A 24,446-nucleotide genomic window follows, 5' to 3' on the forward strand; every position below is an offset into this window, starting at 1 on the left:
TTGCTCTGTTATTCATATGTTTACAAGTGAGGCAACCATTTCTTCCACTTATAGCAACCTATCGGTTGAACCGGGACCATGTTCCTAGCCTTATCTATCCTTCCCTCTCCCACCTTTTATGGCTCGCTCTGAAGTGCTTGTGGTAAAACTTTTCAAGGTTTTTCATTATTTACATTGCTTATTTGTCTAATTAATGAATATGCTTTTCATTTGTGTTCTAGTATATTGCACAACTGTTTTTACTTGGTACTTTATTATATTTTAGTGAGTTTAAACGATTTGAATTATTTATACACAATTCCAAATAATAATAATTTATTATCCATAGGGTCTAGAAGTAACCTTAAGTATGATTTGATGCAATGTTGTTTTTATTGCTATTTATTAAGATGTTTTAAAGTTTGGTTTTATATATATTAATTTAATAGGTTAGGGTTACAACATTAAGGTGATGAACCACTGTATTAGAGAGTGCTGCTCACCCTTCTTTTCCCCCCTTTATTTTTTGTGAAGCTTTAGGCCAGCACCATGTAAGTATCTCTGCGGGGTTACTGATTGGTCCACCCAATATTAATTGCCTAATTGGTAAGGGCTATTCAATTACCCAGGGTATAGGAAGGGGTTGTAGCACTCTCTCTAATTTATCCCTGATGAAGACCACAAAAGGGCCGAAACGCGTTGAATTGAGGAACAGATAACGTGCACCCCCTGTAAGAAGAGTGAGGGTCCACAAGTTTGTTCTGGTAAATTGGATTGTTTTCACTACATCAGCATCTGCAACGTCAGGAGCACCTGCAATGTGTGCAGCTGTTAGTGAGAAGCAGCAAACAGCATACAGCCGAGGGGAATCCCCGAAAACGTCAGACCAGAAACAGCCTGTTGTTACACCGCATCCGGGTTCCAGAGAGAGGAGAGAGGAGCATGGCTGCCGCAGCATCAAGTTCTTTCCAAGCACTAAGCATGACCCCTTGGTGTCCAGGGCGCCCAAGCAGAGAGACGACACAGCGGTATACCTAGGCACCGACTTTCCCTTGAACCTCCCAGTGACCCGTGGTAAACCTCCAGGAGACAATTGAAGGACAACATACCCCCCTGAATTGGGCTTCTACTGCTATAAGGCAATGTAACTTTTTTTTTTGGTTCAATTCATTTTTATGAATCATTTATTACATTTTTCCCTTCCATAAAGAATTTACCTGTATCACTTGCGCCCTTTTTTTCTGTTTTGTTTGTGGTTCTATTAAGGATTGAACATCCATATATTTGGGCTGCAACCACTGCAAGTTTATTTACATGGGACTGGACTTTTTTTTTTTTTTTTTACCAACTAATAGGTTTTCACTTCTATTGACGAATTAATCATTTTCTAATTAATGTTTTTATGAACTTCCACACAATTATTTTTTGCTCTTGGACTTTCTTGAATCTATCAAGGATTAGTATCTCCTTTGTTTATATCTGTTGTCTGCCTTGTTTAGGTTTTTTACAGGTGGTTCATGTCATACACTGTGGCATAATTTGATAATTTGACACAGTGTTATTACCCTTTACCAAGAACGCAGATTCAGGTTCTTTTTGTTTTTTGTTTTTTTACCAGGGAGATCGTATTTGCCTTGTAATATTGTTTGTCCTACACTCTCATTCCCTACCGCCCCAGTTATTGCCCTTTTTGAGTAACTCAGTTTTTTTTTAACCCCTGAGTAACAACATTGCTTTACCCAAGGGTGTAGACTCTGAGCGCTCAACCACTTTTTTTGTTTGTTAGTGATACACACAGCCCATGGGGTCAGCGCACACGCACCTCTTGATACACCCAGCCCGTGGGGTCAGCGCACACGTACCTTTTGATACACACAGCCCGGGGGGTTAGCACACACGTACCTCTTGATACACACAGCCTGCGGGGTCAGCGCACACGTACCTCTTGATACACACAGCCCGTGGGGTCAGCACACACGTACCTCTTGATACACCTAGCCCGCGGGGTCAGCGCACACGTACCTCTTGATACACACAGCCCGTGGGGTCAGCACACATGCACCTCTTGATACATAGAATGCATAGTGAAAAAGAATTATTTTTGGAAAAGAGGATCTGAACAGCAATTGCACAAAAAAAATAGCTTAAACAAAAGCTTATAATAGGAACCGAGGAGAAAGTTGGTTTGTTGGTGGTTGTTACATACAGTACAGTAGTTACATAGTAGATGAGGTTGAAAAAATACATATGTTCAACTGGTTTTAAATTTAGATGATAGATACTTATCCTATATCTGTACTTACAATATTTTGATCCAGAGGAAGGCAAATAAAAAAACCCCCAATGAAATATCTCCAATGATGTCTCATAAGGGGAAATTAAATTCCTTCCTGACTCCATATATTAGCAATTACATTTCTCCCTGGATCAACATACTAACCATGTTTAATCATTTGGTATATCCCTGAATATCTTTCCTTTCCAAAAAGATGTCCAACGTTGTTTGGACAATATCTATCGTATCTGCCATCACAATAACCATGGGTAATGAATTCCACATTTTAACTGCCCTTACTGTAAAGAACCATTTCCTTTGTTGCTGGTAAAATCTAATTTCCTCCAACCTTAAGGGATGACCCTGTGTCGTTCGTACTGCTCTTGGGATGAATAGTTGTGTCTAGTTTGCATTTTTTATTATTATTATTGTATAGTTAAAAATTTTAATTGGAATAAAGAACAATAAGACGTATACTTCTCACTGGGCTAGTTTTGTCTTAGACAAGCTTTGCGACATTGGATTGTGAATAGACATTTCAAGGCTCATCCTATATATCTACATTTTGCATAATATTACATATTTTAGCTTCATTAACTGTTTTCATGAATCATAACACCTTCTCAGGTTCAAAGAGGGTAGATGTACATGCATCTTCCCAAACAGTTTTTTTATTTTTCCTTTTTAACCCTTTATATATAGGATTGTATTATTAACTATGTAATATTGATGAGCCGATATATTAGAAATGTTTAATTGACAAGAAGTATATGGAAGGCCCCCAAAACAGGAGGATTGCACACAATTCCTGAGGAAGCCGCTAAGGTGAAACACGTTGAGTTGTGGAGGCAAAGGAGGTCCGAGACTAGAAGTTCTTTACCGGAAATGCGGAAATACCAGAATTGCTGGGCGTACAGGCGACCAAATGGTGCCGTGAAGGGTATCTCCCATGTATAGATGCAACAGACTGATTTTCTCTTATGTTCCGATCATAAACTTGTGTTTAATTTTTTTCATAGGTGTAATTGCTGCCACAAATATTTAAAAATATACTACGCTATATTTTCCTTTTGTCTTTATTTCTATTCACGCCCTAATATTGAGAAATGGTATCCAATTGTTGCCAAGAAGATCCTGAGATGGTGAACTACACAGGTGATCTATAAATCTGATGGGCCTGAATACTTCGTTTGAACGTGTGGAGAGAGTTTTTTTCATCTCACATGTGTATGGAACGATTACTCTATATTTGTCCCCTCACCTTGTTTTATATATTCCACCTGGTTGAGCTCCCTTTGTTTGAATTAAATCGTTGGAAGAACTGAATGGACAGTTTAAGGTTCAAGCACCATGGATTTTGAATAAGTAATTATTATTTTTTAGATCACCGAGAGTATGTTACCACCATATTTATTTTGTTATATTTTAAGTTTCTTTTACATTCTAGACACTAAAGTCATGGCGAGTGAAAAAAGACTTCCACTGTACTGTGTACAACAAATAAAAATACCACTTGTTAGCACATTCACCTGTCACATTCAGACAGGTCTGCAACACTGCCTTTGCACTGCAGCCAGGGATTCTGGGTAGTGACATGCAAATGAGCACCCAGTGTGTCACCTTTTTCTTCCTGTATTTTAACATGGACCCGTATGAATTTATGCCTGCCGTATTACACAGGTTTTTTTTTTTTTAGCACAGCCTGGGTAAAAGAAGTGCATAGCCAGTAAACCTACTCACATAATCCTAAATGTGCTTTTCCACTCATTATTTAAACTGTGCTTCTCTGTACGTCACTTTATTATCATGCATTTGCGAATGCAAGGTGTACATTTTTCTGGCTCACAATTTGCATCATATACTGGAGGAAATACTTTGACGTTAGACGCAACGTAAAAAAAAAATGGAGCAATGCATCAGAACAAACTTCAATTTGCACTCTCTTTATATTAACAACTTCCACCAACATTTTCAGATCAAGTCAAAATCCCCACTAAATAAAAAAATTAAATAAGAACTAATGATCAGAACATAAGTGAAAGTAATATTTTGATTAATGGGTCCGAAGCACCTATATGTAAACTTCCCTTTCCAACTGAGGAGGTTCTTTATAACAATGTATAACTGACTCAATGTCCTCCGTTAAGTTAATCATTTCGTACACAACCCTGAAAGGTGTCTGAAAGGTGTATCTCAAGAAATTGAACATAAACCACCAGTTTGAACATAGGTACTTCCATTTTCCATTTCATAGGGCGTATGAGGCTGTAAAAAACTGCCTTTCTGCTCATAAGAAATACTGGTTTGTACCCTAATTTATTTATTTTAAAGTTTTTCCTGAACTCGGATGTTTTGCAGTGGAGAACATGTGATTTCAGAGAAAACACTAGTGCAGGGACCACACATTTGAGACAAAAATAATTTACCAAAAGCTGAATTTTTTTTGCGAAGGAGGATAGCTGAATTTTGCAGTTCAATCCAAACCACCTCCGTTAATCCACCTTCTCAGATTGCTAATGAAATGCAGCTGTGCATCCTCTTTTCCAACCCTTCAGGGAGAAAAACAACATCATTCTCTCCTCACCGTTCTCTGACCCTCCTTTCCAAGCTTCCTAACCTTAGCCCGGTTCTCATGAACAAGTTGCAATAGGAAATACAAAACCCACACATAGTCATCTTTACCTCTAGAAATACAGGGTGTCCATGCTAACATAAGCATGAGATCCATAGTTGGTGTGTATGATCCATGCCTCTTTTAGTGTGGACACCCTGTATAATAGGTGTGTACAATTCTTAAAACATACAGTAGTTCATTTGAATTAAAACATTTTAGGGTGGCTTATTTTTTTTTTTATTGCAAAGTTTTGAGATTAATTTTACTTTAAAAAAAAAAGTGAGCGGTGCTTCAATAGTTCCATAAACTTTTTTGTTATCTCTGAATTTCCCCTAGATGTCAGTAAACATTCAGATTTACTCAAAGCAAAATCAAAAAAAGGAGATTTCAACCAACCTTTCTTTTTTAGCTGACTTGGAACAGGGAGTGGGGGAAATACATTGTTCTAGAGAAGCGTCTTGTTCAGAGCAAATTATTAAACATTAAGACAGATCTGTGCTCGCAACAATGTGTTCCAGTGACATTACCATGACTAATTAGATTGATTGCCTGGATTTATTATAATGTTTTCTGAAACTTTTGTTTATGCTGGGGAGTAAATTCGCAACTGAACTATGGGGCCACCATTATTGAGCGGCACACAGTCTGGAAACTGCTCAGCAGTTATATTGGAAGAGACCAAAAGTCCTCTTCCAATATAACGCGAATTCTTTGGAAGCGGGAAATTCTGTTTTTTGAGCAAGGAAGGTAGTTACAGTTTTTATGCCCTGAAAATAATATGAATTTGCGATACAATTCAATGACTTAAGCATGACTTGAAAAAGTATGTATATCTATATATACACACACACTCAAACACATATGTCTAGATGGGGACCCGTATGCTTGGATGTAATATTATTATTATTATCCTTAAAGTGTTCCCTGCAATTTTCAGGTAATTTGAAAATTGTACCAAGTGCAGAAGAATTTATAATGCATCTTATCTCAGATGCACTATTAGAGGGGGTTGGTGTCCCTCAGAGTTTCACATAGGGTTCCTTCACCAAACAAACCAAAGGGTTAGTTTAGTAATATGGCATCACCCATTCTAATGTCTGTTTTACTTTATTTACCATGTGTCTTGTGGTTTGATGTAAACATACGAAAATAATATGCATTTGTGATTTTAAAAAAATGTACCACCGTGAATTAGATTCAGCTGAAGCATCCTGTGCTCATCGGCCTGACCACTCGCATAGTATCTTCCAACAGATGAGTTTCTGTATAGCTAGGAGTGGAACAATGGCTTGCTAGCTTTTAACATTATTCTGATAATTATGAGGTGCAATCTTCCACGTACAGTACATTCTTTGTGCTGTGAGCTGAATGATGACTCTGGAGAAACTATAATACAACAATATTATTTCCCAATCACAGCTGGGTAAATGGAGGCAAGGGTGCTAACGTGATGCGTCTGACACCACACCGAGTGTTGGTAGTAGAAGCCGGGTGTTGGCCCACAACCCTTACTATACAATTCTGCTATTAGAAGACACCTTCTGATTATTAATTATATTTGGTTCTCCACTGCTACTGGAACACTGTAAATAAAGAAAACATATCTTTAAAAATATAAACTAAGAAAATTGTAGAACTACAATACCTTCATAGGAGCAAGTTGTATTGGTGTTATACAAGATGGATCCACCATAGGCTTAGGTCTATTGGCTGTGTCTGCCAGCAAACTATGCCACTGTTGAGGAAGGCCTATGAACTTTTGCTCCTTATGATCAAATCCAGTGTGAACCCTGTGTTCAAAATTTGAAGGCCCTGAAATCTCAATCTTTTTCTTTTTCTTTCCAAACATTTTGGGCAATACGGTCAGACCTAAAGAAAAAACACATTTTAATAATTAAATAACACTTTTAAGACATTAAAACGTTTAAGAGGATCAGCACAATAAGAAAATCGACACTATATATATATATCAGTTATTTTTCTGATTAAGACAGGTTTAGACAATGCATTTACCTGTTGGTTGTTGATGCGGTATTCATTTCTGTGTCTGTTATATATATATATATATTTATATATATAACAGACACAGAAATGAATACCGCATCAACAACCAACAGGTAAATGCATTGTCTAAATCTGTCTTAATCAGAAAAATAACTGAAAAGAAATGACAGAAAAATTAACTGCTAGGCGGTGCTAGAGGAATAAAGTAAATATAGAAACACGATAAAAGAAACCTCTAAAAAGCACTCAGACAAATTAAGCATAATTTGTCTGAGTTCTTTTTAGAGGTTTCTTTTTCTGTGTTTCTATATATATATAAATGTAAATACAACTGTATGCTCATATGCATGTCTTAGGCAGGTCTGCAACCCCGCCTTTCCCCATTATCACCCAGCACACAGCACTTCCACTGCAGCAAGGGATTCTGGGAAATGACATGCAAATGAGCACACCGTGCCACTTTTTGCTTCAAAAACCATTTTTAACATGGTTCCCTATAGGCTTAAGCTTGCTGCATGGTCACAGCTTTGAGCACAGCCAGGGTTAAGGTGCATACCCAGAAAACCACCCACAGACAGCTGTTTCATATTTTTATATATATATATATATTTATATATATATATATATATATATATATATATATATATATATATATATATATATATATATATATATATATATATATACATACATACATACATACATACAGGCATACCCCGCATTAACGTACGCAATGGGACCGGAGCATGTATGTAAAGCAAAAATGTACTTAAAGTGAAGCACTACCTATTCCCACTTATCGATGCATGTACTGTACTGCAATCGTTATATACGTGCTTAACTGATGTAAATAACGCATCTGTAACAGGCTCTATAGTCTCCCTGCTTGCGCACAGCTTCGGTACAGGTAGGGAGCCGGTATTACTGTTCAGGACGTGATGACAGGCGCATGCGTGAGCTGCCGTTTGCCTATTGGGCGATATGTACTTACTCGCGAGTGTACTTAAAGTGAGTGTCCTTAAAGCGGGGTATATATATATATATATATATATATATATATATATATATATATATATCTTATACTATATTAGTGAAAGCACTGTATGTTTGCCTGCCTGCCTGGATGTCCGGTGTCCCTAGGGGAAATCTCATTGGTCCCTTGGGTCGCCCGCCCCCGCACACCTCTCATTGGCCTGAGGCGGAGTGACGGGCCAAAGGACACACACACACACACACACACACACACACACACACACACACACACACACACACCTCTCTCTCTCTCTCTCTCTGTACTCTCACCCCCCCCCCCCATCACACTCACCTCCCTCTCCACTCACCTCCCTCCACCTCCCGCTCAACTCCCTCCACCTCCCGCTCCATTCACCTCCCTCTCCATTCACCTCCCTCTCCATTCACCTCCCTCTCCATTCACCTCCCTCCCGCTCAACTCCCTCCCCGCCGCGGGGCCGCTCAACCCCCTCCCCGCCGCGGGGACAGCCAGTGGGCAGGGCAGCCTGCCGCTGCCTCCACTCACCTCCCGCTCCCTCCACCCACCTCCCGCTCACCTCACCTCCCGCTCACCTCCCTGGCGCGGGGACAGGCATTGGCCAGGGCAGCCTACCGCTGCCACGCGGCACCTAACCTCCCTCCCGCTCAACTCCCTCCCCGGCGCGGGGACAGGCAGTGGGCAGGGCAGCCTGCCGCTGCCTCCACTCACCTCCCGCTCCCTCCACCCACCTCCCGCTCCCTCCACTCACCTCCCCTCACCTCCCGCTCACCTCCCGCTCACCTCCCTGGCGCGGGGACAGGCATTGGCCAGGGCAGCCTACCGCTGCCACGCGGCACCTAAGATGGCGGCGGAAGGAAGGACCCCTTCCTCCCTCGCGGACTAACTAACATGGCGGCGGCCAGAAGGAGAGGTCAGTGTGTGTGAGTGTGAGTGTGTGAGTGAGTGTGTGTGTGTGTCTGTGTCTGTGTGTGTGTCTGTGTGCGTGTGTGTGTGTGTGTTACACTCTGTCTCAGACACTGTAGAGTGGGGACCGGAGCTACACATGGGGGGTGGGGGTGGGGGGGGTCAGGAGCGGAGAAAGATACAGGGGGAGTGGAGAGGAGGGACCCGTCAATTTAAACCAAACCAACCCCCCTCCTGTCCACTGCCCCCCCTCCTGTCCACTGCCCCCCCCCCTCCTGTCCACTGTCACCCCCCCTCCTGGCCACTGTCACCCCCCCTCCTGTCCACTGTCACCCCCCCCTCCTGTCCACTGTCACCCCCCCTCCTGTCCACTCTCCCCCCCCCTCCTGTCCACTCTCCCCCCCTGTCCACTGTCACCCCCCCTCCTGTCCACTGTCACCCCCCCTCCTGTCCACTCTCACCCCCTCCTGTCCACTCTCCCCCCCCTCCTGTCCACTCTCCCCCCCTCCTGTCCACTCTCCCCCCCTGTCCACTCTCCCCCCCTCCTGTCCACTCTCCCCCCCTCCTGTCCACTCTCCCCCCCTGTCCACTCTCCCCCCCTCCTGTCCACTCTCCCCCCCTCCTGTCCACTCTCCCCCCCTCCTGTCCACTCTCCCCCCCTCCTGTCCACTCTCCCCCCCTGTCCACTCTCCCCCCCTCCTGTCCACTCTCCCCCCCTCCCATCCCCTCCAAATAGTCACCTATTGTTCCACCATTTCTAAATAATACTACCTATTACGCATTTACATCCCGGGCAACGCCGGGTCTCTCAGCTAGTATATATATATATATATAATACAATGCACAGCCAGCACACCATGTGCAAGTAAATAAGTTTTGGTGCTTATCCCATAAAGCAATAACAGACCATACGATACCGGTTGCAACACGACATCAAGGGACAGCACGCAGGTAAGTAAATCATGAATTTTCTATATTTGATAGAAGACACAAAAACCGACGTTTCGGTCCCCCAGTGGGACCTTTCTCAAGGTGGTGCAATTGAATGCAGTGCACAATACATATATACCCCAAACCCCAGTGCAATTCAACAAAACCAATCACAGTAAATAGGCCTCACCTGCCTATGTGACATGCATCCACAGTATCAGCAGGTATAGAGTGGCCATTTTGAATATATGACCTCTATATTTGTTTACCTGATATGTGTTTGGGCATGCGCAAAAGGCTCAGGAATTGCATAATGTTACTGCTGAGAGACTACATAAGTCTGCCAGACCCAGCGATATCTTGGATAACCGGAGAGAGTGCGCATGGGCTAAACTGATCTGGAGCTGATACCTGGATAGATTAACTATTTCAGGGACGTGCAAAGTACACATTGTAACTGCAAGTGAAGCAAAACATGTGCCTCTTCTCTTTGTAATGTCTTGCTACTGGTTGATGTGACAAATCCGCCTTGTTTTCAGTATCAGCCAGTGCCTTCCGTATGGCAGAACGATGTAGGGCTAATCTCTAATCTAGCAGATGTCATTTTGAGCAATTCACCAATCATCAGGGCCCCCCTCCTGATTTCTTGTTACTATTAATGCACATTATTCTCAATAAAAACTATTTTAAATTCGAGAATAAATTCTACTTACAGTTGATGGGCACTGCGATGGGGTCCAACATGGCCCCATCGTATGCTAATTTATTCATGGATACATATGAGCAGAAGCATATCATGAATAATAACACATTCAAAAATAATATTACCAAATATTTGCGTTATATAGATGACCTGTTCTTTATCTGGGATGGCACAGAAAGAGATCTATTATCGTTTGTAGACCAACTTAACACAATACCCTCTACCATCCGCTTCACTGTTAATTTCAGCAAAGAAGGTGTCTTTCCTCGACACAATTGTCTATAAATCCAATGGATCACTAGCCACTAAACTTTATAAAAAAACCAACAGATAAAAATACCCTCTTATCAGCAACCAGCCATCATCCAGGCGCATTGAAGAGAGGCTTGCCATATTCGCAATTTCTGCGTGCAATACGGATCACAAGTGACCAATCACAGCTGGACGAGGCGCTAATAGAGATGAAAGAAAAGTTCCTGATGCGGGAATATGCATATAATGATGTCTCTCTTGCCTTGGAGCAGGCCAAAAGTGTGGACAGAAGCAGGTTGCTGACACCCAAAGACCAAAAGACTGACGATAACCGGTTCAACATTAGAAGCACCTTCAGTACGGCATCTGGCTTCATCAAGAGGTGCATACGTAAGCATAGCCACATCTTGACCAATGACAAAGTGATTGGCAACAACTTTATCAAACCACCCAGATTCTGCTATCAAAGGGGCTGAAACCTGGGCGACTACCTTACAAAAGCAGATCGTACCGCCAAGTATGCTGCAAAACCAAGTTGGCCATCCAGACCAGCAGGCGTGTATAAATGTCGCGGTTGCATCAACTGCCAGTACTTGACATTGGGGAATTCATATCCACACCCTCACACTGGCATCCGCCAGAAGATCAAGGATACAATGAATTGTGAATCCAAATACTGTACGTTGTATATTTTATACAATGCCCATGTGGCCTTTATTACGTGGGAAAGAAAATGAGGATGTTTAAAGAGAGATTAGCCCTACATCGTTCTGCCATACGAAAGGCACTGGCTGATACTGAAAACAAGGAGGATTTGTCACATCAACCAGTAGCAAGACATTACAAAGAGAAGAGGCATGGGCTCGCCACCTTGCGTTGTATGCCAATTGCCCAGGCACGGACTTCGGGGAGAGGAGGGAATCGCAACAGGACACTACTACAGCTTGAAGCCAGACTCATCTACAGTTTGGGCACATTGAGCCCACGGGGTCTAAATGAGGACTTCAGATTAAGCTGTTTCCTGTAATCTCCGCACCTGTCCCATTGAGCTGCCTGCTGATACTAGGATTCATCTTTAACAGCAAAACCAGCGCATACTGCCTTGGGGTGTCAGCCAGTTAGCCGCATTTCCTCCATGTAACTAATCCCTAATGGGTATTGAGGGGCACAGTCCCACTATGTTGTTTGCCGATACTAGGAATCTTTTCCACAGCATATACTGTACATGCTGATCATGGACATCAGCCAGCCAGATACTGTTAACACAAATAATAATTCACTACAGAAAGATAAGGGGTGATATTGGCCTTCATTTGCATTTAATGCTATTTCACGTAGTTGCCACATTGTTTGTGCAAATTATTATGCTTTGATGCATTGTTTCACTTTCTATGGATGTTGTTCCATTAACCATATGTATTTTGTGCATTGCAGCATGTCAGGCACCTTAGGTCCCTTGCAGTCAAGATCCACCTGTGGCAATGTTTGCTGAGAGTGAGACACACAGCATTTATTCTGCCTTCAATTTATCACTAGTTTCTCCATGTGACAGTGTCTGCATTATGTGTTTATGTTGGTATTTAAGGTGTCGCTTCCTGAAAGGATACATAGTCATCAATGCATTATCATTTCTTAAACTACGCATTATGCGTTCTATGGCTGAGTGCTTTCAGCATTTATATACTGACTTTTTTGTTTGTGCAAATTATTATGCTTTGATGCACTGTTTCACTTTCTATGTATACTGTTGCATTTACCATACGTATTTGGTGCATTAGTGTGTCAGATACCTCAGGTCCCTTTTAGTCAAGAGCCACCTGTGGCAATGTTTGCTTAGAGTGTGACACAGCATTTATTCTAATTTATTACCAGTTTCTCTATTTGACATTGTCTGCATTATGTATTTTTGTTGGTTTTTAAGGTGTCGCTTCCTGACAGGATGCATAGAGTCATCATTGCATTATCATTTCTTACACTATGCATTAGGCGTTATATGGCTGAGTGCTTTCAGTATTTATATACTGACCTAGATTCCAGTCAGCCACGTCATCCACACGTATGTATATATGTTTTATTCCCTCACATTTTTTTGCACATTTACGGTGAGCACATCAGGTGTTTCACATGTTTCGCTTAACTTGCAGTTACAATGTGTATTTTGCACGTCCCTGAAATAGTTAATCTATCCAGGTATCAGCTCCAGATCAGTTTAGCCCATGCGCACTCTCTCCGGTTATCCAAGATATCGCTGGGTCTGGCAGACTTATGTAGTCTCTCAGCAGTAACATTATGCAATTCCTGAGCCTTTTGCGCATGCCCAAACACATATCAGGTAAACAAATATAGAGGTCATATATTCAAAATGGCCACTCTATACCTGCTGATACTGTGGATGCATGTCACATAGGCAGGTGAGGCCTATTAACTGTGATTGGTTATGTTGAATTGCACTGGGGTTTGGGGTATATATATGTATTGTGCACTGCATTCAATTGCACCACCTTGAGAAAGGTCCCACTGGGGGACCAAAACGTCGGTTTTTGTGTCTTTTATCAAATATCGAAAATTCATGATTTACTTACCTGCATGCTGTCCCTTGATGTCGTGTTGCAACCGGTATCGTATGGTCTATATAGATATATATATATATATATATATAATTGCACCTATCAGTCATATATAAACAGAACAGTTTCAGTGGTTGCTTTTTCCCCACTGCTCAACAGCCACTCAAAGTTAGGCTGCGTCCATAGAAGGGCAGGCTGCGCTGACGCGTCCGCACGCTGCGCGATCAGACTGCCTAAAAGCAGTGATTGCGTCTATACAGCGTGCGGGCACGTGCGCACGGAAGCGGGAGGGGGCGTGCGGTGCAGGTGAAATCAGTCAAAACTGATTTCTCAAGCGATAGGGCGGTCACGTGAGCGGTTTGCCCAATGAGGGAGAACCAGCTCGGTGAAGTCACTGGCATGCCCATAGACACGCCCCCGGACAGCGCTAACGAAGGCCAGGGAAAGCACCCGCTTTCCCTCAGCCTCCGCACGGCTGCTATGTCTACGGACGCTGCCTTAGATGTTCACTGACCTTGTAAACCGCAAAGGAAGGGATCATTTAAAAATATGTATATTAAATCTGCAACACTTCAGAGGGGAATTTCTTATTTACAACAAACAGTTACATAGCGGGAATTTAAAAACAGTATTGGAGAGATTCATTGTTTTAGCTTTGAATAATAGTGAGAAAATTCGCCAGGACTAATTTTCGCAAAATGAATCCCCCAAGTTTTTTTAAGTGCGGGTTCTTTCTCTTGTTTCATTTCGTATTACATAGAAGTGCATCATTTTTCATTTTAGTTACTTATTATTTATATTTGATTTCCTTTACACACATCTATTTCGCTTTAATTCCTATGCCTTGGAAAACATGAGTTATTTCTGTAACAATATATATATATATTTTTACATTTCGAGTAATTACTTAATACATAATTCGGTGTGGCTTATCTCGACCTTTAAGCAATTCAGAGCCACAAAAAAATAGAAAGTTTGAGGTAAAATCTAACACCCTGGTAAGGAACTATATCTCATAAGAGATAACTTACACAGACATCAGAAATGTATCCAATGTAATGTACAGGTTGAGAAGTGAAAATTATTTTCTGATTTCTAATTACATCATAGTTACTGTGTCACGGTATTTTACTGAATACACTGCTTCTAGAAAAGTATGGGCTAGAAATGCATCTTTTTAAAACAGTGTTACTGTAGCTTAGTGTTAGTGTTTTATGCAGAACTCAAGCACCTAGAGCGCTGGTGGGCAAAAGGCAGCCTGCAAGGACTTCACCCGCGGCTACGAACGGGGACGGAGCTACAAATAGGACAGAGCAACCCACAGAGCGGGGAAATGACAGGGAGAGTGAGAGTGAGAGAGGGAGAGAAGGAGATGGGGGGAAACCGTGAGAGAGAGAGAGAGCGAGAGAGGGGAGGAGAACAGTGAGAGAGGGGGAAAACCGTGAGATGAGAGGTGGGAGAACAGCGAGATGATAGGGGGGAACAGTGAGAGGGGGGAGAACAGTGAAAGAGAGAGGGCGAGAACAGTGAGAGCAGTGAGAGAGAGCGTGGGAGAACAGTGAGAGAGAGAGGGGAAGAACAGTGAGAGAGGAGGTGGAGAACAGTGAGATGACAGGGGAGAACAGTGAGAGAGGGGGAGAACAGTGAGAGAGAGGGGGTGAGAGAGACAGAAAAGTGAGAGTGGGAGAACAGTGTGAGACAAATGAGAAGAACAGTGAGAAAAAGAGGGGAACAGTGAGAGAGATCAGCACACAGAGAGAGGGAAAAGAGATCAACATAGAGAAAGGGGGAGAGAGATCAGTACAGAGAGAGAGGTTATACAGTATGGGGTAATAGGAGGAGTTTTAGGGAGGGGTTATATGAAACAGATTATATGTGGCCCTTTTATTGTCTAAAGGGCTGTACTAGCGGACTAGTGGAGTCTACCTACACCCCCCCCCCCCCCCCCACAAACTGAAATTCAGATGCCTTCCGACCAATTTGGACGCTACGGAGGAAAGGCAAAGTGTTACTGATATATGCTTGATTGTTAATCACTTTTAGTACGTTTAATACTTACCCCTTTTACATGAATTGCCAAATATATTTGTAAACATACTACACTATAAGTGGTTTCTGACATATCTGAATAGAGGCCTAAGAAGAAGTCCCTTCAGAACAAGGCAAGTTTAAGAACACCCGTTTGTTAGGCAGAAAGCTTGAAGTGGAGGATATGGAAATTGATATGTGTATTGAAACTTCACCACGCTTATAAAGTAGATGCTACAGTTGCTACAACATGGGAAGATAATTACTGTACCAGTAAATCGATTACATTCTGTGTGAATAGCTCACCATGAATACTTCAATTAGGATGTGTGACTGTCTGATATACTATTTACTGCCCATTACTATTGAGGAATTCTACTAAGGGAGATAATGAAATCTCAATGGTATTGGCAGTGTACTAATAACATATTGTCATTGCAGATTGCAGGCCGGATATTAGTACTATATTGTCACTGCACTTTATTATCAAACATTGAGACATGACTGCATGTCAGTTAGTGTGATAGGGCTATTTTGTCCCAGCTGATATATATATACAGTCACCCTTGCTTCATTCATTGTAACATCGCCGGAAGAAGAGATCAGTGTATCTCGAAAGCTCGCACAAATAAAAGCATTTCGTTAGCCACAGAACGGTATCATCTATTTATTTTTTGATTATTGAAGCTCGGCTAACACGGTACTGATACCTCTACATGTATATATATATATATATATATATATGTATGTATATATATATATATATATATATATATATATATATATATATATATATACATATATATATATACATATATATACATATATATACAGTTAAATTTTACCAGATGTTGGTCCGGAAAAACGAGACAGCACACAGCCAGGGAAATCCAGAAACACTGTATTCAGAAGAAATACATGGCACTGCATCCAACGTTTCGGTCATCTAAGTGTGACCTTCCTCAGGGACGTGCAGTGAATGAGTGCCAGTGAACCACCTTATAAACCCACATAAATCAATAAACAATCACACTCACCCGTGTGGGGACCCAGGAACCCGCGAAAACCGTGCTGATGTGTTCTCTGTGGACCGCAGCCCCATGCTGGAACGCACCGCCATCTTGTAAATTTGCATATTATTTGATGATGTACGGATGCCTGCAATGATCAAGACGCACCACCAGGATGCGGTGCGCATGCGTCCCGCCCGTAATATCCAGGCTCACCTCGCGCTCATCACTGCGCATGCTCCAAGTGTCCGTCAACCCCAGTCCTAGCCAGCTCACGTCACGCACGATATCAGATACAGGCGCGCCTGCGACAACTGAGTAATTACTGCCCTGACTGTTTATACCACTGCGCATGCTCATCTTAGCCAAACGCAACGTTATATGTATTGTGACAGAAACCAGGGTATGTTGATAAATTCCATATATTGGGCTCCCAGGATACTGAACAGTTTCTATCCTGTTTAGGCTGTAAAATGCAGCCTCAGAATGCATGCACTCCATCCCACAGTTTGGCAAGTGCTGGAACTGAGGGGTGAGGGATCCAGACCAGAGTTTGTCTGCTGCCTGATTTCTGTCACCTGTCCTGCTAGTTAGAAATCAGGTATTTAAGGCTGATTTCCTGGTTCCTCTCCCCTCCCCAAGAGCCTGGAGGCAGGAAGGCTGCTGGAAGCAGAGAGGGGAAACGCCTCTCACCAAACAGGTTAAATCACTCTGTTCCTTTTGTCTAAAACTGCAAAGTTCCTTATTTTTGTTGTTGGAACTGGATAAGCCAGTCCAATCCCAGTCAGGGAAAACCTTAGTTAAGCTATTGCTCAGACGAGCAGGGTTTTTGTTTGCTTATGTATTATTTTGAATTCCGTGTGGCAGTCTCACTGCCTGGGACTGAATAAACCAGGCAATAGCCTGTTTAAAGGAACAGCACGTTACGCCTCGTCATTTAACCTACCCTAAAAGACCGTGTTCTAACAGTCCCGGACAGACGGCGGAGCCTCAGAGTAAGCCGTTTGTCACAATATATATATATATATACCGGTGGTATCTGTATGTATGTATTCTGAGCTGAGTTCAGAGTCCATTATAGCCCAGTGTGCAGAGTTCACAGAGAGATCCTGCCTCAGAGAAGGACGCTCCTACGGGAGATCCCGCGAGATGCCACAGGAGAACACTACATAGCGCAATCGCGATCGCACTCAGGCGTTATATATATATATATATATATATATATATATGTATATATATATATATATATATATATATATATATATATATATATATATATATATATATATATATAGATCACATTGCCCATACATCTGCACTTAAATAGTGTATTTTCTCTTTCTCCTTATTCCCTATATGCTCCCCCAGTATATTTTACTGTTTTGTTTTTCATCTTGAGCACACCAGGTTGGAGTTTTTGCAAACAGATACAGCAGCTGTGTGAAAGAACGTTTGAACACAGGAGCAGAGCGGATTCCAGGTTCTCTGCAACTCGTCAGAAAGTTAAGTAACAATAATAACAACAACTTTTTCATGTAGCACTTTTCTCCCAATGGGACGTAAAGCACTTCACAATTACAATATAGGGCACGGCACGCAGCACTGTACATAAGATTTTTACGGACTATGTGTTTTTGGTGCGTGACGTACAGGGAGATAAAGTGATTTGCCCAAAGTCACAAGGAGCTGACACTGGGATTTGAACCGGGCTCCATTCAAACTCAGTGTAATTGCCACTCCTTCATCCTGTATATAAAATATACTGGGGGAGCATATAGGGAATAAGGAGAAAGAGAAAATACACAATTTAAGTGCAGATGTATGGGCAATGTGATCTGGCATATGCTGTAGTCTTGGCTCGTATGTTCAGCCTACTCACAAGATTTAGATGAAAGAAAGTGCAGTTTGGGCTGCTACCTGTGTGGAATGAATGTAGTCAGGATCTCCCTCAAAGGCACACTCAGTGGTATGTTGGTATATATAGGAGAGATGAGAGAACACTACATAGCGCGATCAGGCTGATAAACAGAATCTTTATGTAAAAAGGTATAAAAGTTCGCACTTACAATGTGCAAGATTAAAACAAGCATTTGTCACATAATTTGTGAAAAGCGAAGGGTCACTGAACTGCTCACCGCCTCCCCTGGATCCTCCAAGCCTCCCTCGCTTGCAGTCTGCTGTCGGAGCTTGTCTCAGTGCGCCCGTCAAAGCGTGTGACGTCACGGCTGCTCGGCTGGTGAACTACGGATCGCCTTCAGGATCAAAAAGATACCACTCTACGCGTTTCGCCCAGTCTGGATAGACTGTATCCGGCTTCGTCAGGAGTGTATATGCTGTGGTAAATGGATCCTCTATATACCTTCATGTATCAATTAGGCAATTAACTAGAATAATTTAATCAGTCCTAATGGCGCAGATATCTACTTATCTACTATCGTGGGAACCAATTCCACACTGATTGGCTGAAATACCTTGTGACACAGCGGCCATCTTGGATTTAGTAACGTCATGTTAAAGGGAATGATGCCAGCCAATCAGAATGGTTGTGCTTAATTTGCCTTTAAGGTGACGTCACTAAATCCAAGATGGCCGGTGTCACAAGGTATTTCAGCCAGAGTGTGGAATTGGTTCCCACGATCTGATTGGCTGAAATACCATGTGACGCCGACTTCGTGACGTCATCTTAAAGGCAAATGAAACACAGCCATTCTGATTGGCTGGCATCATTCCCTTTAAGTGACGTCATGTAAAAAAAAAAAAAAAAGTCGGAACATGGTTTTAACCATTTGGAGGCTAAATGTGACGTCACAAGCCCTATTTAAGGCTGTGACGCCTCATTTGAGCCCAAGAAGACGACGAGACAACATCGGTTGGGATCTACCTTGGGGCTTTTTGGATTACAACAAGAAGATAGAAGATTACGAAGATCAAGAAATGGTTACAGATGAAGATAGAAGAAGGTGATTAAAGAAAGAAAAAAGAAGATTTGGGTACCTGATCAGGATCTTCATGGCGGATGGCATCGGATGCTGTTGGAGGGCTTCAAGGTACGTCAGCTTCCTGTTACCCCGGGAGTCGGAGGGCCACCGCTTCTAATGGTAAGTAATATATTGAATGTTTGTAAATGTCTCTTTTTACAGGTTTATTCATTGGATGTGTTTTTGATTTTTTGGGTGAGGCACATTGACTGATAATATATTAATCTGTACCACTTTAGGGTACAGATTAATACATTATTATGACAATATTTGGGGGGCATTTCTCGCTTGGTATTGCTGTTGCTTTTTTTCATTTCAGTTTATTACGTGGATGTGATTTTTTGTTTTTTCATGCTTTATGCTAATAAAAGGTTTGCGATTTGTGTTCGTTTGTAGTTAATGTTGTATTATGTTAGCTAATGCATTTTATGGTTATTTCAGATATTGTTACAATTTCTTTCTTTGTATTTTAATGTGCAACGGATTTTCTGGCTAAGGCTGACCCCTCCAATCTCACATTGGCCCCTGTGGTCTAACCATTCCCCATTACATGGTCGTGTCTGGTGGTGCACCTGTTGGCAACAGGACTCCTGAGTCTCCCGCATGATGTTGTGTGGGGATTGCCAACCCAGACAGGCAGCTGAGGTAGTGTGCTAGAGTCCTACCTACATACAGTGCAGCGCCTCCACCTCATCAGGATCTCTGCGTCCGCAAAGAGATGGTTCTGATGAGGAACTCCTTCTTGGTGGTGCCTTCCGCTGTGGAGTAACTTCACACTCACACATTGGGGTTCTTGTGAACAAGGGCATCTTTATTGATGGTATAGGCAGACTGCCCCTTGCAGCAAACAGCTTAGCCGTTCATTTCTCTGCTGCACTTCATTAGGAAGGTTCCTTCTCCTCTAAATGGAGTTGCTTTCCACCTCTCCCCTCAGGGAGATTCACCAGCTTGTCTCTCTTGAGCTGCCCAGACTCACAGCTATTGCATCAGCCTCTGTTGCAGACCTCCACATGACTCTCCTGAACAGAGTCAAAACACCAACAGATTGAACTGATAACTTTAGGCAGTGCTGTGTCTTATATCCCCTCCAGGAAACAGACACCCTCTGTGTCACTAATCGTGGACACACAGCATGTTGTCACTTCCTTTGGGACATATGACACCACACCAGGGTTTGAGGGCAAACCTCCATGATTGTTACCAGGATTACTGCCAGCATGAAAGAGATATGTACACCAATTTTACACATGGCTACAAATGTTTACATTCATTAATGTTGTAGTAATTAATTGTTTTGATTGGTTAGTGTTACTATTCATTTTGAGTTGGTTTAGGAATTAATTGGTTTGATTGGTTAATGGTTTAATTAATTCATTGTTGATGTTGTTATTGCTTGTATTGATTGGGTTAGCTGGCTACTGTTTTAATTTAGTGAAATGTGTTTTTTTGGAGTTTAGTTATGTTTTATTATTGTGTGTCTTGTTTATTAATGTATTGTAATTAGGGTGCCCATTGAGTGCTATAGTGGCTTATCATGCCCATATTAATATTATATGGGTATGATGTACCACTATACTACTCAATGGGTACAGGGTGGGTATAGTCAGTCCGGGGTGGGTGCTTAGGCTTCACGGATGGGTGAAGGGGGTATTAGCCCTAAGGATGGGTGTCTAGACCTTGCGGGTGGGTAGCGGTTGGGTTAACCCCTTTATTATCTTAGCGGTATTAACCGCTAAGGTAATGAAGGGGTTAAGTCCCCCGCAACCCCCCGCAAGGCCTAAACAGCCACTAATGGCCAAATTCCCCCTTCACCCATCCTCGCTAGCCACAGTAAGCCTGGCATGTGTGTTTAACCCCTTCATTGTCTTAGCGGTTAGACGCTAAGGTAATGAAGTTGCTGTAAATGCATTTTTCCTGCATCGGATGCATGCCGGGGGGGTCCGGAGCTGCTATTAATGGCTATCAGCTCCGGAGACCCCTGGCATCAATCCGAGGCAGGAAAAGGGCCTGATTTTTTCTAAGTCCCGACACATCGCAGCTCATCGAGGCATCTCCCCACCACTCTACCCAAATGTTGTAGTGTATTGGATTTGGGGAGAAGAACGCCTTTTAGGGCTGCGATAGGCCTCGACAGCCGACTCGCGGGTATCTGAATCGCGCGAGTTTATGATCCTTCCGAAAATGGTCGATAAGCGGCTGACCGCTGCTCAATTGGCGATTTTCTTTGGATCATAAAATTTTGCGTCGATACAGGCCGTTATCGAGCACTTATCGGGGCTTTCTGAATACGAGTAGCCATTTTGGTCGATAATTGCTCGATAAGGGCCTTATCGAGGCTTTCTGAATGAGGCCCACTGACTTATATACTGTTTAGAGGCCTGGGTTCAAAAAGAAGCATCTCTCTATACTATGCAAACTCCAGTCAACTATGGGTTGCGATGACAGATATACGACTAATCTTTTACATTTTTCTGTGGGAGTCCTCAGCATTGATTGTGTATATACACAGTGTTGATGTGTATAGTAAGAGAAACACGATTAGACCTACTGTATTCACACATTTTTAGAAGATTTCTTATATGCATGCTGCATGAACTGGCTCATAGAACCAGCTGGTACACTTGACACATTAGTGAACTATTCTAGTTTGCCTATAAATAAAAGATAAATATGCTGCATCACCACCCTAACTAGCCAATGAAATATATTATCATGGACTCCTGATTGCTTATGGTTTAACTAAGACTGAACATATGTATAAGGTACAAAGGTTAAGCAAAGTCAATTGACCAGATTACTGCAAGAGCACAAATTTGCATCATCCCAACATGAAAAATTCACTGCCATAGGGACAGAGAAAGTCTACATCAATCAAAAGAAGCAAATTCAAATCAGTGTAATCAGGAATGATTACCCTTTTTAAAATGTAAGTTTACATGCACAAAGGCTTCTGTTAGGGATTTAGGGAGGAACTCTTGTTCTCACACCCCACTTGCTGTCATACAAGATAAAGTAATTTGCATTTTGGTTAAAGGTTGAAATGATGTAATCAAAAATAATATATGCAAAGAGCTAGAAAGGTGATAACAATGCATGGTAGAAAAACAAACAAACCCGAACCAGAGCCCTGAGCAGATATGTCAATCTGCGGATAATAAAGCACCCAGGAATAGGTTTAGTGCAGTAGCGATGGCATACATCTCTCAGATAGAGCTGGATATATTTAACATAGGTCTACAGATGATACAACAACATATGCTAAACAAGAAACACTAAGGACCTGTCAAAAAAAGGGAAACAACTCCTAAATGACCAAGCAACTGGTATCGCTAGAAACAAAATTGCACACTTCAGCTAGAGGTTTGTGCACGCACAAAGGGAGATCAGCTGCCGGCTGGAAATCCAAAAGGAACCCCTTTTGTTCGTGATATTGTACTATTCTAGCGAGGTTTCAGAGTACACATATAATGGGCATGTCGAGTTTGTGCTGTGAATAGGAATCTGAAGAGCTGCAAAAGATAATGGACTGGGGAAGTCTTTTGTTACAGATTTTGATGAATATATTCAAGTACACAGATTGGAAAAAGGGGAAAAGTTTAAATAACAATAATTAAAACAATACCTAAAAACAATACATTAATCTAACATGGTTAAGGGTTCTATGTATCAAGGAAGTGGTCTGCGCTGACGCAGGTGCATGTAAAAAAAATAGCCTTTTTTACCTGCTTCAAAGGCAAGTGACATTACCACTGAGCGACTTCTTTTTTGCTTAAACAATTAGCAGTTTGTTGAAAAGAAGTCCAATGCTACTTCCTACCGCATTGCTACTTTCAAAAAGGTGTTTAATGACAATGCACTTCAACTCTGAAACTGCACAGATTAAGTCTAATTAAAGAAGTCTTTTAGAACCTTTCTCCTGCAAGATATAATATTGCAATTGCTCTCCCTAAATCACAATCAGAAACCACCGGATACTGTTCTACAGCAGGAGCTGCTCCTGTACTAGTCAGTAAAGGGAGAAAGAAGGTCAGAGGAGTTGTCTCCTAAAATATTTTTACTACAGTATAGTTAATGCAAGTATTATTTTAGTTTCTGACTTTTTTCCATTTTGGAGGGGAATCACAAACACTTTATTTCATGTTTAGGCATTGCTTTAAACCAATAATCAATAAAAAAAGATTGGAGGAGATTTTAAACTAGGAAGAAGTGGGGGGAGACAAGAAACAGATAATGAACTGAACAGAATAGATCCAGATGCAGCCACCAAGATTCAATCACATCTCGGTGTAAAAACCGCAAGATGCCGTCAGTACCTCGTGAGGTGAACTGCAGCAGACTAATGGCCCAGCGGATTAACACAGCGGGGGTCCCTGCTGTGTGAATCCTACCGGGTTCTACCTGTCTGTAAAGGCTGCGTCCATAGAGGGGGGAGCAGTGCTGAACCGCGCTGAGGCTCGCCTTCTGAAGCCTGTGCGATTTCATGCACATGCAGGCGAGCCAGCGGGCGCGATCGGGAGGCGGGGCAGTGTCGTCGCTGGGCCAATCGCCCGCGATGCACTGACGTCAACGTCACGGCGCCATGACATTGACGCTGCTTTGCGATGATTGGATGTTTTCAGCCGACAGTGCGCTGAAAAACAGCTTGGCTGTCGGCTGAAAAATCCAACTCCTCAGCACGCCTGCAGACGCTCGCGTGAGCCCCCTCTCAAGACATCCTCATTGAGGACGCCGGGGCTCAGCACGGAGTGTCCGCACGGCTCAGCGCTGCTTGTCCTATGGACGCAGCGTAAGAGATGCGCAGTAAGAGACAGACTGAATCAATCACTCTACTTCACTACAAATTACATTTAAACTATACATTGGTTAATTACTATTTTAATATTAAATGTAATTCAATCATTTATACCAGGGGAGCGCAAACTTTTTTCCCTGCGCCCCCTGCCGGCAGTTCCCCTGTCTCCGTGCCCCCCCCCCCTCCCTCTTACCTCGGCTCCGGCGCCATAACGTCATGTTGTCATGGCAACGCGTCTAAGAAACCGCCGGAGCCAAGGTAAGTGAGGTTTATAGAGGCCTTCGCCGCTTCCCTGGCACTTTAAGGATATGAACCTCTAACCTTAAATTGGATGAAATATAGTTCAGAATAGGGTCTATTACAGTGCTCCCATCAGAGAGAGGTGGCTCTCTGATATGC

At 42.4% G+C, this 24,446-nt stretch overlaps 1 protein-coding gene across 4 annotated transcripts in view; it reads right to left on the reverse strand.

The window, feature by feature from the left end:
• PAK5 (p21 (RAC1) activated kinase 5) overlaps positions 1-24,446 on the reverse strand; it is a 199,234-nt gene that overhangs the window by 100,932 nt on the left and 73,856 nt on the right. For 3 of the 4 annotated variants that reach the window (XM_075596028.1, XM_075596031.1, XM_075596029.1), the window contains exon 2: positions 6,514-6,737. In XM_075596028.1, the coding sequence (XP_075452143.1) occupies positions 6,514-6,737 (224 nt within the window). Of the gene's footprint in view, positions 1-6,513; positions 6,738-16,304; positions 16,433-24,446 lie in introns of those variants that run through there. The other variant, XM_075596030.1, reaches the window with a different exon arrangement.

Source organism: Ascaphus truei, chromosome 4 (genome assembly GCF_040206685.1).
Source record: "Ascaphus truei isolate aAscTru1 chromosome 4, aAscTru1.hap1, whole genome shotgun sequence".
Lineage (NCBI taxonomy): Eukaryota > Metazoa > Chordata > Amphibia > Anura > Ascaphidae > Ascaphus > Ascaphus truei.